The sequence below is a fragment of the Cetorhinus maximus genome, chromosome 33, assembly GCF_964194155.1.
Source record: "Cetorhinus maximus chromosome 33, sCetMax3.hap1.1, whole genome shotgun sequence".
Taxonomy (NCBI): domain Eukaryota; kingdom Metazoa; phylum Chordata; class Chondrichthyes; order Lamniformes; family Cetorhinidae; genus Cetorhinus; species Cetorhinus maximus.
The window spans coordinates 11,321,810-11,335,744 of NC_135911.1; the positions used below are offsets into that span (position 1 = coordinate 11,321,810).

The window sequence follows — 13,935 nt, forward strand, 5'->3', positions numbered from 1 at the left end:
CTCCTCCAGCCCCTACAACACTCCCCATCTCTGTAACCTCCTCGAAACCCCACAACCCTCCCTATCTCTGTAACCTACCCAGCCCGTACAACCGTCCGTATCATTGTAACATCCTCCAGCACATACAACCCACCCTATCTCTGTAACCTCTTTCCAGCACCTGCAACCCTCCCTATCTCTGTAACATGCTCGAGCCCCTACAACCATCCCCATCTCTGTAACCTCCTCCAGCAGCTCAAGCCTCCCCATCTCTGTGAACACCTCCAGCCTCTACAACCCTCCCAATCTCTGTGACCTCCTCTAGTCCTTACAACCCTCCCTATCGCTGTAACCTCCTCCAGACCCTACATCCCTCCATATCTCAGTAACCTCCTCTAGCCCCAACTACCATCCCCATCTCTGTAACCTCCTCCAGCTACTACAATTCTCTCTATCTCTGAAACCTCCTCCAGCCCCTACAACCTTCCCTATCTCCGTAAACTCCTCCAGCTCCTACAACCCTCCTTATTTCTGTAACCTCCTGCAGCCCCTACAACACTCCCCATCTCTGTAACTACCTCCAAACCCCACAACTCATTCTATCTCTGTAACTTCCTCCAGCCCATACAACCCTCCGTATCTCTGTAACATCCTCCACTACCTCCAAATCTCCCTATCTCTGTAAACTCCTCCAGCCCCTACAAGCCTCCCCATCTCTGTAACCTCCTCCAGTAGTTACAACCCTCCCCATTTCTGTGAACACCTCTAGCCCCTACAACCCTCCCCATCTCTGTGAACACCTCTAGCCCCTACAACCCTCCCCATCTCTGTGAACTCCTCCAGCCCCAAAAACCCTGCTTATCACTGTAACCTTCTCCAGCCCCTACAACACTGCCAAACTCTGTAACTTTCTCCAGCCCCTACATCACTCCCTATCTCTGTAAACTCCTCCAACCCCTACAACACTCCCTATCTCTTCAACTTTCTCCAGCACATACAACCCTCCGCATGTCTGTGACCTCCTCCAGCCCCAAAAACGCTCCCCATCTCTGTAACCTCCTGCAGTCCCTACAACACTCCATATCTCTGTAACCTACTCCAGCCCCTACAACACTCACTAACTTTGTAACCTCATCCGGCCCCTACAACCCTCCTCATCTCTGTGACCTCCTACAGCCCCTACAACCCACCCCGTTTCCCCAGTACTGGTGCCAGACCCCATGAATAGAAACCCAATTCTCCCAACACAAATCTTACAGCCACACAGTCATACAAACATACTGACATAAGTACAATCAGAGGACTCCAGCCTAAGGGCTGTGACCGCCTCTGGGGACAACACAATCCAGGTGACCACACCTCTCCACCTCCTGCACCCTAGATGCATCGCAGAGTCCAAAGCCCGGACTCCAGCTCATTAGTCTCTGAGCTGGAGTTCCTCGAGCTGCGGACACTCACGGTAGATGTGTCACACAGGGACCCTCCATCCCTTGTGGGCTGCACCTTTTTGCCTCAACACATCCCCGCGAATCACCTCGGTGGTGGGGGGAGGTTTTAATTTGTCCAAGGCGCTATCGGAATGCAAGTTTTTATCGTAATTTGCGTGCAGGGTGGACGTGTCGAGTAATGGTGATTGATTGTCCAGTAATGGTGATTGATTGACAAGTAATGGAGATTGATTGTCCAATAATGGTGATTGATTGTCCAGTTATAGTGATTGATTGTCCCGTAATGGTGATTGATTCAGGGTTTGTGCCTGGACAACGTATCAATACAGACCTGAGGTCAACAGATGCAAGCGTCTCTCCGTCCAGAATTTGCTTCTGAAACGAGGTCTTGAAGCTGATTCATGATTAGCCACGTCCGAATGCTGGGACTGTCACTTTAAGCCACATATATAAAGGACAGGAGCTTCACTGGGATCATTCCCTGCGCTGGGATAAGCTGTAAGATGCAGGCTTTCCTCTTCACCCTGCTCCTGGGAGCAGCAGGTATGATCACAGATATACTGAAATGTGTGTGTGGGGGTCCACAAGCGTGGCTGCTTGTCTGGCAATGTCTCCTCTCCCTGGCTACCCATCCCCATTCCTTTCCCTGGCAACAGGCTGAGACTGAACCTGTCAGCTTGTAACCTCGGGGTCACATTTGATCCCCAGATTTGCTCACTGTCAAACCATTCCTACTTCCACCTCCGCAACATTTCCCAGCTTCACCCCGACCCCGTCTCCTCTCATCTCATCTACTGCTGAAACCCTCATCCAATCCAGCATTGACCCCAGATGCGGCTATTCTGACAAATCCCTGACTGTTCTCCCACGTTCCACCCTCCGGAAACTTGATGTCATCCGAACCTCTGCTGCCCGTGTCTTAACTCGCACTGAGTCCCACTCACCTATCATCTCTGGTGCTCGCTGACCAGCATTGGCTCCTGGTGAGCAACATATTGATTTTAAAATTCCTCCAGCCCCTACAACCCTCCCTATCTCTGTAACCTCCTCCAGCGCGTACAACCCTCCCTATCTCTGTAACCTCCTCCAGCCGCTACAACAGTCCCTATCTCTGTAACCTCCTCCAGCCTCTACAACCCTCCCTATCTCTGTAACCTCCTCCAGCCCTCTCAACCCTCCCTTTCTCTGTAACCTCCTCCAGCACCTACAACCCTCTCTATCTATGTAACCTCCTCCAGCCCCTACAACCCTCCCTATCCTTGTAACCTCCTCCAGCGCCTACAACCCTCCCTATCCCTGTAACCTCCTCCAGGCCCTAAAAACCTCCCTATCTCACCTCCCTATCTCTGTAACCTCCTCCAGTCCCTACAACCCTCTGAGATCTCTGCTCTCCTCCAATTCCGGCCACTTGACCATCCCCCGATTCCCATTGCTCCACCATTGGCGGCCGTGCCATCAGCTGCCTGGGGCCCTAAACTCTGAAAATCCCTCCCTAAACCTCTCCACCTCTCTATGTCTCTCTTTCTCACTCTCTCCCTCCTCCTTTAAAACGCTCTTAAAATCCAATCATTATGACTAAACCTTTGGCTGCCTGTCCCTGATGTCTCTTTATGTGACTCAGCGAGATACTTTGTTTGATAATCAACCCTGTGAAGCTGTTTCATTATGTTAAAGGCACTATAGAAACGTAAATGTTGTTTTTGCTAAGTGTCTGAGTGTGTGCATACGTGAGCGTGTGTATGTGTGTGAGTGTATGTATTTGTGTGTGTGTGTCTTTATGTGTACATGTACAGGTGTGGGTGTGTGTATTTGTGTGTGTGTATGAGATTGTGTGTATGTGTTTGTGACAGAATGGATGTGTGTTTGTGTGTGCGTGTACATTTGTGAGTGTGTGTGTGTTTGTGTGCGTGTGTCTGAATGTAAGTATGTACGTGCGTGTGTGAGTGAGTCTCCGTGTGTCTATGTGTATGAGTGTGTGTATTTGTGTGTGTGTATATGTGTGTGTGTCCGTGTATGTGCCTGCACGTGTGAGACTGGGTGTGTGTGTTTGTGTGTGAGTGTGATTGTGTCTTTATTTGTGTGTGACTGTGACTCTGTGTGTGTAAGTGTGTGTATTTGTATGTTTGTTACTGTGAGTAAATGTGTGTATTTGTGTGTGTGTGACAGTGTGTAAGTGTATGTATTGTGAGTGGGTGTGTCTCAGAGTGTGTATGTGTGTGTGACTGTGTGTGCGTGTGTGTGTGTTGATTTATGTGTGAGTGTGACTGTGTGTGTTTGTCTGTGTGTAAGTGTGTGTATTTGCACGTGCGTGTGACTGCGTGCATGTGTGTGTGTAGTTTGTGTTTGTGTCTTTGTGTGTATGTGTGTACTTATGTGTGTGTGTGACTGTGTGTGTGTGTGACTGTGTGTAAGTGTGAGTATTTGTGCGTATGTGATTGCGTGCCTGTGCGTAAGTGTGTGTGTGTGTGTGTGTCACTGTCTGTGTCTGGGTGTGTGTGCGTGACTGTGTGTGTGCGTGACTGTGTGTGTGTGTGACTGTGTGTGTGTGTGTGACTGTGGGTGTGTGGGTGACTGTGGGTGTGTGTGTGACTGTGGGTGTGTGCGTATTTGTGTGCCTGTGCGTATTTGTGTGTCTGTGCGTATTTGTGTGTCTGTGCATATTTGTGTGACTGTGTGTATTTGTGTGACTGTGTACATGTGTGTGTGTGTAGATATGTGTAAGTATGTGTGTGATTTTTTAAGTGTGTGTATTTGTGTGTGTGTGATTGTGTGTAAGCGTGTGTGTGTGTGTGACTGCGTAAGTGTGTGTGTGTTTGTGTGTGATTGTGTGTAAGTGTGTGTGTGTGACTGTGGGTGCGTGGGTGCAATCAGATGATGAACCTCACTCTCTGTATTTTTCTTTACTCAGCTGCTGCTCCTGCGAATGTGAAGATCATTAACGGCCAGAATTGTTATCCTCACTCTATGCCCTGGCAGGTTTTTCTGACCTATAATGGGAATCGCTGGTGTGGGGGCTCCCTGATAAACCACCAGTGGATAGTGTCAGCTGCTCATTGTTACCAACCGTAAGTCCAGAGATTATCTCAGCAACAAGCAAACATAAAAACATACACAAACATACAAACATACACAAACATACAAATGTCCACAAACATACATACAAACATACACAAACATACATAAACATACAGACACTCACAAACATACATACAAACATACATAAACATACAAACACTCACAAACCTACATACATACACATACATACAGTCACAACCATACACAAGCATCCATACATGCAAACATACCCAAACATACAAATGTCCACAAATATACATACAAACATACTCAAACATGCATACAAGCATGCACAAACATACATACAAAAACACACGAATACCCACAAACATACATACAAGCATACACAAACATACGAACACTCACAAACACACACAAACACACACAAACATACAAACATAGACAAACATACATACAAACATATACAATCATACACAGATCAACACTGAATGATACAGAGACAAAAACATGAACATACAGATGTCCAAGCATACAATCTTACAGCGCACACATATAAACAATGATGGAGTAATAAGGGTTCTCTTGCAGACATTTCTCATACTTTCTGTATCACAATATGTGCACTCACCCTCCAAAAACGCTATATAGAAACTTCATCATCCCCCAAAAACCTCCAAAAAAAGGCAAAACTCCAGATGACTAATGCCCGGGTAGTGAGGGGGCAGTTTGACACTGGCCTCCTCTACATTCTTTTCTTATTCTTGTTGGCCAGAAGGACCCAAAATTAATGATTAAAACAGGGGTCAAAGTGAAAGGAAGGAGCAAGCCAAAGAGGAGCAGCAGATACAAAACACGGGCTTCAGCCTCAGCTGGAGGATTGTGTCCAGCTCTGGGCACCACACTTTAGGAAGGATGTGAAGGCATTAGAGAGAGGGCAGTAAGGATTCATGAGAATGGATCCAGGGATGAGGAACTTCAGTTAATGTGGAGAGAGTGGAGGAGCTGGGACTGTTCTCCTTGGGGAATATGTATGCTTGTATGTATGTTTGTGTATGTTTGTATGTTGGTGTATGTTTGTATGTATGTCTCTCCTTGGAGAAGAGAAGGTGGAGAGGAGATTTGATAGAGGGGTTCAAAATCACGAGGGGTCTGGACTGGGTAGAGAGGGAGAAACCGTTCCCATTGGGGGGAAGGATCGAGAACCAGAGGGACACAGATTTAAGGGGATTAGTAAAAGAAGCAACGGAGACATGAGGAGAAACTTTTTCACCCTGCGAGTGGCTAGGATCTGGAATGCACTGCCCGAGAGTTTGAGGGAGACAGGTTCAATCGAGGCTTTCGAAACGGAATCAGGATGTTATCCGAAGGGGAAACATTTGCAGGGTTACGGGGAAAGGACAGGGGGGATGGGTTTAGGTGAGTTGCTCTTTCAGAGAGCAGACAGGGACACGACGGGCTGAATGGCCTCCAGCTGCGCGATAACCATTCGGCGGCTTCCGGGAAACAGGAAGTGGGGAAATGACAGTGTTGAGCACTTCTCCTCTGATTGCCCAGGGCCAGCATCCTCGTGGCGCATCTGGGCGAACACAACCTCTCTCACCCCGAGGGGACGGAGCAGCGAATCCAAGTGGCCTCGGCCATCGTGCACCCCAGGTTCGACCACATGAACTTCAACAACGACATCATGCTGCTCAAACTCGCCTGGCCCGCCAAATTCGACCGGTACGTCAGGCCCATCCCTCTGCCCAGCCAGTGTGCCACAGCCGGGACTGGATGCATCACCTCTGGCTGGGGGAATCTCGTGATTAACGGAGGTAAGGAGGGCCAGGGAGGTGAGGGGTTGGTGGAGGGGGGAGCGGGAAGGCGAGTTGGAGTTGGGGGGCTGTTGGTTAGAACCTGAATGAATACTGCGCTGGTTTGAGGGGATGGTGGGTGGGAGGGCAGTGGGGGGTGTTGGAATGTGCGATCAAGCAATAATACTTCACTTTCCAGGCATAACTGAAATGTAGACATCACTGCTCCCTGGAGACCTGTCCCAGCTTTGGAGACAATTGCAGAGATTTACTAGAAATGTGCCGGCTCTTTGAAGGATCTATCTAATGAGTCCCCACTCTCCCCGCTGCTCTTTCCCACATAGCCCTATAATTTCCCTCCCTTCAAGTATTTCTCCAATTCCCCCTTTGGAAAGTTCCTGTTGAATCTGCTTCCACCGCCCTTTCAGGCAGCGCCTTCCAGATCACATGAACTCGCTGTGTCAAAAAAAATAATTCTCCTCATCTCCCCCTCTGGTTCTTTTCCCGATTCTCTTCAATCTGTGTCCCTCTGGTTACCGACCCTCCTGCCGCTGGAAACACTTTCTCCTGATTGACTCTATCCAAAGCCCACATGATTTTGAACATCTCAATTCAATCTCCCCCTTAACCTTCTCTGCTCTAAGGAGAACAATCCCAGCTACTCCAGTCTCTCCTCATTTGTCCCAAAACCTGTGCTCACAGCCCAACACCCAGAACCAATTAAGCTTGATTTTAGCAACAACACCTTTGTTTTTAAATCCCTCCATGGCTTTTCCCTCCCTATCTTTGTAATCTCCTCCAGCCCCTACAACCATCCTGATCTCTGTAACCTCCTCCAGCACCTACCACACTCCCTATCACCGTAACCTCCTCCAACCCCAACAACCCTCCCTATCTCTGTAATCTCCTCCAGCCCCTACCACCCTCCCTATCTCTGTAACCTCCTCCAGCCACTACATCCCCATTTCAATAACCTCCTCAAGCCCCTACAACCCTACCTATTTCTGTAACCTCCTCCAGCCCCTACCACACTCCCTATATCCGTAGCCTCCTCCAGCCGCTACAACACTCCCAACAACACCTTTGTTTTTGAATCCCTCCATGGCTTTTCCCTCCCTATCTTTGTAACCTCCTCCAGCCCTTACAACCATCCTGATCTTTTGTAACCTCCTCCAGGCCCTACCACACTCCCTATCTCTGTAACCTCCTCCAGCCCCATCAACCCTCCCTATCTCTGTAACCTCCTCCAGCCCCTACCACCCTCCCTATCTCTGTAACCTCCTCCAGCCACTACATCCGCATTTCTGTAACCTCCTCCAGCCCGTACAATCCTCCCTATTTCTGTAACCTCCTCCAGCCCCTACAACCCTCCCTATCTCTGCAGCCTCCTCCAGTCGCTACAACCCACCCTATCTCTGTAACCTCCTCCAGCCCCTACAACTTTCTCTTTCTCTGTAACCTCCTCCAGCCCCTACAACCCTCCCTATCTGTGTAACCTCCTCCAACACCTACAACCCTCCCTATCCCTGTAACCTCCTCCAGCCCCTACAACCCTCCATTTCTCTGTAACCTCCTCCAACCCCTACAACCCTCCCTTTCTCTGTAACCTCCTCCAACCCCAACAATCCGCCGAGATCTCTGCTCTCCTCCAATTCCGCCTTCTTGACCATCCCCCGATTCCCATCGCTCCACCATTGGCGGCCGTGCCTTCAGCTGCCTGGGGGCCCTAATCTCTGGAATTCCCTCCCTAAACCTCTCCGCCTCTCTCTCGTTCTCCCCCTTTAAAATACTCCTTAAAACGGACCCCTTCAACTGAGCTTTGGTTCATCTGTCCCTAATATCTCCTTATGTAGCCCGATGCCAAATTTAGCTTGTTCATGCTCTTATGAAGCAGCTTGGGATGTTTTATAAAGTTAACAGTTCTATATAAATTCAAGTATGCTGTTGTTATTAAGGTGGTGTTAATAGCAGTCTACACATGGGCACAATGAGTTATTCTGCTGCTGATTAAGTTGGCCTGTCCCTTTAACAGGGCAACCTCTCATTGATCGAAATGCTGAGCTCATTCAGAGTTCAATTGCCGATTGGCAAATGCCTGTCAATTTAATCCCTTCTACCTCAAGGGATGTCCCACTGCCAATTGCACATTGTCAGTTCTCTAGACGGCCACCAGTGTTTCATATTGAGCTCTCCTTCTCCTGGCCACGAGGTTCTTCACCACCCTGACTACAGTAACCCAACATCTCTTTGTGTCTTGGCGAGCAGACCTGGATTCAATGCCCAGTGTATGCTTTAACCAGAGCTCTGTACACAACACTCAGTAAGCAAGACTATTGATTAAGTCGCTTGCACGTAGGAGGAGGAGAGTCACGTTTGGATCGGACTGTGCTGACTCATTTCTTTTCCCTTCAGTACAATATCCCGAAGTCCTACAGTGCCTGAATCAGCCCATCCTGCCTGATGCTGATTGCCGCAAAGCTTATCCACCCTACTTCACGGACAACATGTTCTGCTCAGGATACTGGGAGGGAGGACAGAGCACATGCCAGGTAAGAGTGGCCCGACAGTGTGAGACCGAATGCATCAAACCATGAGCGATAGGAAGTGTCTCAAGCTGAGAGACAGGGGTTACCTCTCCCTGAGGGATGGGGAATGTCTGAATTTGAGGGTGCGTAGAAGCAGAAGGATGCTATTTGGCCCTTTTATCCTTCTGACAGTGCAGCACTCCCTCAGTACTGACCCTCTGACAGTAAAGCACTCCCTCAGTACTGACCCTCCGACAGTGCAGCACTCCCTCAGTACTGACCCTCTGACAGTAAAGCACTCCCTCAGTACTGACCCTCCGACAGTGCAGCGCTCACTCGGTAATGACCCTCTGACAGTGCAGCACTCCCTCAGTGCTGACCCTCTGACAGTGCAGCACTCCCTCATTACTGACTCTCCGACAGTGCAGCGCTCCCTCAGTACTGACCCTCTGACTGTGCATTGCTCCCTCAGTATTGACCAGCTAACAGTGCAGCACTAACACAATAATGACTCACCAACCTTGCAGCACTCCCTCAGTACTGACCCTCCAACAGTGCAGCACTCCCTGAGCACTGACCCTCCAACAGTGCAGCGCTCCCTCAGTACTGACCCTCCAACAGTGCAGCGCTCCCTCAGTACTGACTCTCCGACAGTGCAGCACTCCCTCAGCACTGACCCTCCGACAGTGCAGCACTCCCTCAGTACTGACCCTCCGACAGTGCAGCACTCCCTCAGCACTGACCCTCCGACAGTGCAGCGCTCCCTCAGCACTGACCCTCCGACAGTGCAGCACTCCCTCAGTACTGACCCTCCGACAGTGCAGCACTCCCTCAGCACTGACCCTCCGACAGTGCAGCGCTCCCTCAGCACTGACCCTCCGACAGTGCAGCACTCCCTCAGCACTGACCCTCCGACAGTGCAGCGCTCCCTCAGTACTGACCCTCTGACAGTGCAGCACTCCCTCAGTACTGACCCTCCGACAGTGCAGCACTCCCTCAGCACTGAGCCTTGTCCTTTGGGGCTCTGGACTGGGACTCAGACCCGTAACCTCCTGATTGTGCGGACAGAGTACCACCCAGCGAGCTCGGGTCCCACACCGGGATCCCGGGGGAGCTACGGATGACCATCCGATTATCACTTTGTCTATCTCACTCCGAATTACACTCCATGTCTTTTTTGCTGCAGGGAGACTCAGGGGGACCTGTGGTCTGTAATGGGGAGCTACAAGGCATTACTTCCTGGGGATACGACTGTGCTATGGAGGATCATCCCAGCGTCTTTGTGAAAGTTTGTAACTACAACAACTGGATCCAAAGGGTCATGGCTGAAAACTGAGCGGAGAATCCTAACCCTGAAACTACCTGCAATGAGGGAAAGGAAAATGTTGCAAGTTCCCAATAAAGATTGATTGTCAAGTTGTGTTGCATTTGGATTCTTTTTTTGCTACATCTCTTTTGGAACGTGCAGAATCCCACATCCATCCCCTCGCTGCCTCCAGACTGTAACTATTCCAACATTCCTCTCGGCAATCTGCCTTCCTCAGAGGGATGTCAGAAATAGGAGCAGGAGGAGGCCATTCCGCCCCTCGAGCCTCCCTCCCCCATTCTATACGATCATGGCTGATACTCGACCTCGACTCCGCTTTCCCTCCTTATCGCTTAGCGCCCAAAAATCTATCCATCTCCGTCTTGAATGGATTCAGCGATGGAGCATCCACAGCTCTCTGGGGGAGAGAATTCCAAAGATTTCTCCTTCCGTAAACTTAAACACATCCAAAAATCTGCTGTCCCCGTGTCTTAACACACACAAAGTCTCGTGTACCCAGCAGCCCCTGTTGCTCGCTGATCTACATTGGCTCCTGGTCGGGCAACACATCGATTTTATAATCCCCATCCTGCTTTTCAAATCCTTCCATGGCCTCCTCACCTCCTCCCTATCTCTGAACCTTCCTCCAGCCCCTACAACCCTCCCTATCTCTGAAACCTCCTCCAGCACCTACAACACTCCCTATCTCTGTAATAACCTCCAACCCATAAAACCCTCGTTATATCTGTAACCTCCTCAAGCCCCTACAACTCTCCCAATCTCTGTAACATCCTCCAGACCCCTACAAACAACCCTATCTCTATAACAACCCCCAGACTCCAAAAGCCCTCCCTATCTCTGTAACCTACTCCAGCACCTACAACTCTTCCTAACTCTGTAACCTCCTCAAGCACCTACCACCCTCCCTATCTCTGTAACCACCTCGAGCACCTACAGCCCTCCCCATCTCTGTAACCTACTCCAGCCCCTAAAACAATCCCTATCTCTGTAACCTCCTCCAACACCTACAACACTCCCGATCTCTCCAACTTCCTCCCGCCCCCACAATCGTCCCTATCTTGGTAACCTCGTACAGCACCTACAACCCTCCCAATCTCTGTAACCTCCTCCAGCCCCTACAACACTCCCTATCTCCGTAAACACCTCCAGACCCTAAAACCCTCCCTATCTCTGTAACCTCCTCCAGCACCTACAACCATCCCTATCACTCCAACCTCCTCGAGGCCCAACAAAATTCCCCATCTTTGTAAGCTCCTCCATCCCCTACAACCCGCCACATCTCTGTAACCTCCTCCAGCCCCTACAACCCTCCCTATTTCTGTAACCTCCTCCAGCACCTACAACCCTCCCTATGTCACCAACTTACTCCTGCACCTACAACCCTACCTATCTCTATAACCTCCTCCAACCCTACAACCCTCCCCATCTCTGTGACTTCCTCCAGCCCCTACAATCCTCACTATCTCTGTAACTTCCTGCAGCCCCTACAACACTTCCTATCTCTGTAACCTCCTCCAGCCCCTACAACCCTCCCTATCTCTGTAACCTCCTTGAGCCCCAACAAAACTCCCCACCTCTGTGAACTCCTCCAGACCCTACAATCCTACCCAGCCCTGTAACCTCCTCCATCCCCTACAACCCTCCCTATCTCTGTAATCTCCTCCAGCCCCTACAATACTCCCCGTTTCCCCAGTACTGGTGCCAGACCCCATGAATAGAAACCCAATTCTCCCACGCAAAACTTACAGCCACACAGACATACAAACACACTGACATAAGTACAATCAGAATAAACTTCTCCAGCGCTTACAACATTCCCTGTCTCTGTAAACTCCTCCAACCTCTACAACACTCCCTATCTCTGTAAACTCCTCCAGCCCCTACAACACTCTCCATCTGTAACTTCCTCAACCCCTACAAAACTCCCTATCTCTGTAACCTCCACCCGACACTAAAACACTCCATATCTCTGTAAACTCCTGCAGCCGCTACAACCCTCCCTATCTCTGTAACCTCATCCAGCACCTACAAACCTCACTATCTCTTCAACCTCCTCCAGCCCCTACAACACTCCCCATCTCTGTAACCTCCTCGAACACCCACAACCATCCCTATCTCTGTTACTTCCTCCAGAACCTGCAACCCTCCCTATCTCTGTAACATCCTCCAGCCCCTACAACCATCCCCATCTCTGTAACCTCCTCCAGCAGCTCAAGCCTCCCCATCTCTGTGAACACCTCCAGTCCCTACAACCCTCCCAATCTCTGTGACCTCCTCTAGTCCCTACAACCCTCCCTATCGCTGTAACCTCCTCCAGCCCCTACAACCTGCCTTATCTCTGTCACCTTCTCCAGCCCCTTCAAACCTTCCGATCTCTGTAACCTCCTCCAGCCCCTACATCCCTCCTTAACTCTGTAACCTCCTCTAGCCCCAACATCCCTCCCCATCTCTGTAACCTCCTCCAGCCACTACAATTCTCCTTATCTTTGTAACATCCTCCAGACACCACAACCCTCCCTATCTCTGTAACCTCCTCCAGCACCTACAACAAATCCCATCTCTGTAACCTCCTCCAGCCACGACAATTCTCCCTATCTCTGTAACCACCTCCAGCACCTACAACCCTCCCCATCTCTGTAAACTCCTCCAGCCCCTACAAACCTTCCTATCGCTGTAACCTCCTCCAGTCCCTACAATCCTCCCTATCTCTGTAACATCCTCCAGCCCCTACAATCCTCCCTATCTCTGTAACATCCTCCAGCCCCTACAATCCTCCCCATCTCTGTGAACTCCTCCAGCCCGTACAAGCCTCCCGATCGCTGTAACCTTCTCTAGCCCCTACAACACTCCCTATCTCTGTAAACTCTTCCAGCCCTTACAACACTCACTATCTCTGCAACCTCCTCTGGCCCCTACAACACTCTCTATCTCTGTAACCTCCTCCAGCTCCTACAACCCTCCCCATCTCTGTGAACACCTCCAGCCCCTAAAACTCTCCCCATATCAGTGACCTCCTCCAGCCCCTACAACCGTCCCTATCTCTGTAGCCTCCTACAGGCCTTACAACAATCCCTATCTCTGCAACCTCTTCCAGCCCCGACAACCGTCCGCATCTCTGAAACCTCATCCAGACCCTGCACCCCTCCCTATCTCTGTAACCTCCTCCAGCCCTATGAACCTCCCTATCTCTGTAAACTCCTCCAGCCCCTACAACAATCCCCATCTCTGTAACCTCCTACAGCATTAACAATTCTCCTTATCTTTGTAACCGCCTCCAGACCCTACAACCCTCCATATCTCAATAACCCCCTACAGCCTCGACAACACTGCATTTCTCTGCAACCTACTCCAGCCCAAACAACCCACCGTAACTCTGTAACCTCCTCCAGCACCTACAACACTCACTAACATCCAAATTCCACCCGCCCCTAAAACCCAACCTATCTCTATAACCTCCTCCAGCCCCTACAACACTCTCCATCTGTAAACTCCTCTAGCCCCTATAACACTCCATATCTCTGTAAACTCCTGCAGCCGCTACAACCCAACCTATCTCTGTAACCTCATCCAGCACCTACAAACCTCCCTATCTCTTCAAACTCCTCCAGCCCCTACAACACTCCCCATCTCTGTAACCTCCTCGAACTCCCACAACCCACCCTATCTCTGTAACCTCCTCCAGCAGCTCAAGCCTCCCCATCTCTGTGAACAACTCCAGCCCCTACCACATTCCCAATCTCTGTGACCTCCTCTAGTCCATAAAACCCTGCCTATCGCTGTAACCTTCTCCAGCCCCTACAACCTGACTTATCTCTGTAACCTCCTCC

At 50.2% G+C, this 13,935-nt stretch overlaps 1 protein-coding gene across 1 annotated transcript; it reads left to right on the forward strand.

Moving 5' to 3' along the window:
* Window positions 1-4,298: 4,298 nt before the first annotated feature.
* On the forward strand, window positions 4,299-10,182 carry LOC144671653 (trypsin-like). The gene is made up of 4 exons (XM_078533659.1): window positions 4,299-4,492; window positions 6,018-6,277; window positions 8,669-8,805; window positions 9,968-10,182. Exons 1-4 carry the CDS (start codon window positions 4,299-4,301, stop codon window positions 10,115-10,117), a joined length of 741 nt encoding a protein of 246 aa, XP_078389785.1. The 3' UTR covers window positions 10,118-10,182.
* The last annotated feature ends 3,753 nt before the right edge of the window (window positions 10,183-13,935 follow it).

Bases quoted from the DNA above. Each gene is read 5' to 3' on its own strand.
- LOC144671653 (XM_078533659.1), top strand. From the start codon at position 4,299: ATGATGAACCTCACTCTCTGTATTTTTCTTTACTCAGCTGCTGCTCCT. The intron at 6,278-8,668 runs GTAAGGAGGGCC...TTTTCCCTTCAG, and splicing joins GAATCTCGTGATTAACGGAG to TACAATATCCCGAAGTCCTA. The intron at 8,806-9,967 runs GTAAGAGTGGCC...TTTTTGCTGCAG, and splicing joins GAGGACAGAGCACATGCCAG to GGAGACTCAGGGGGACCTGT.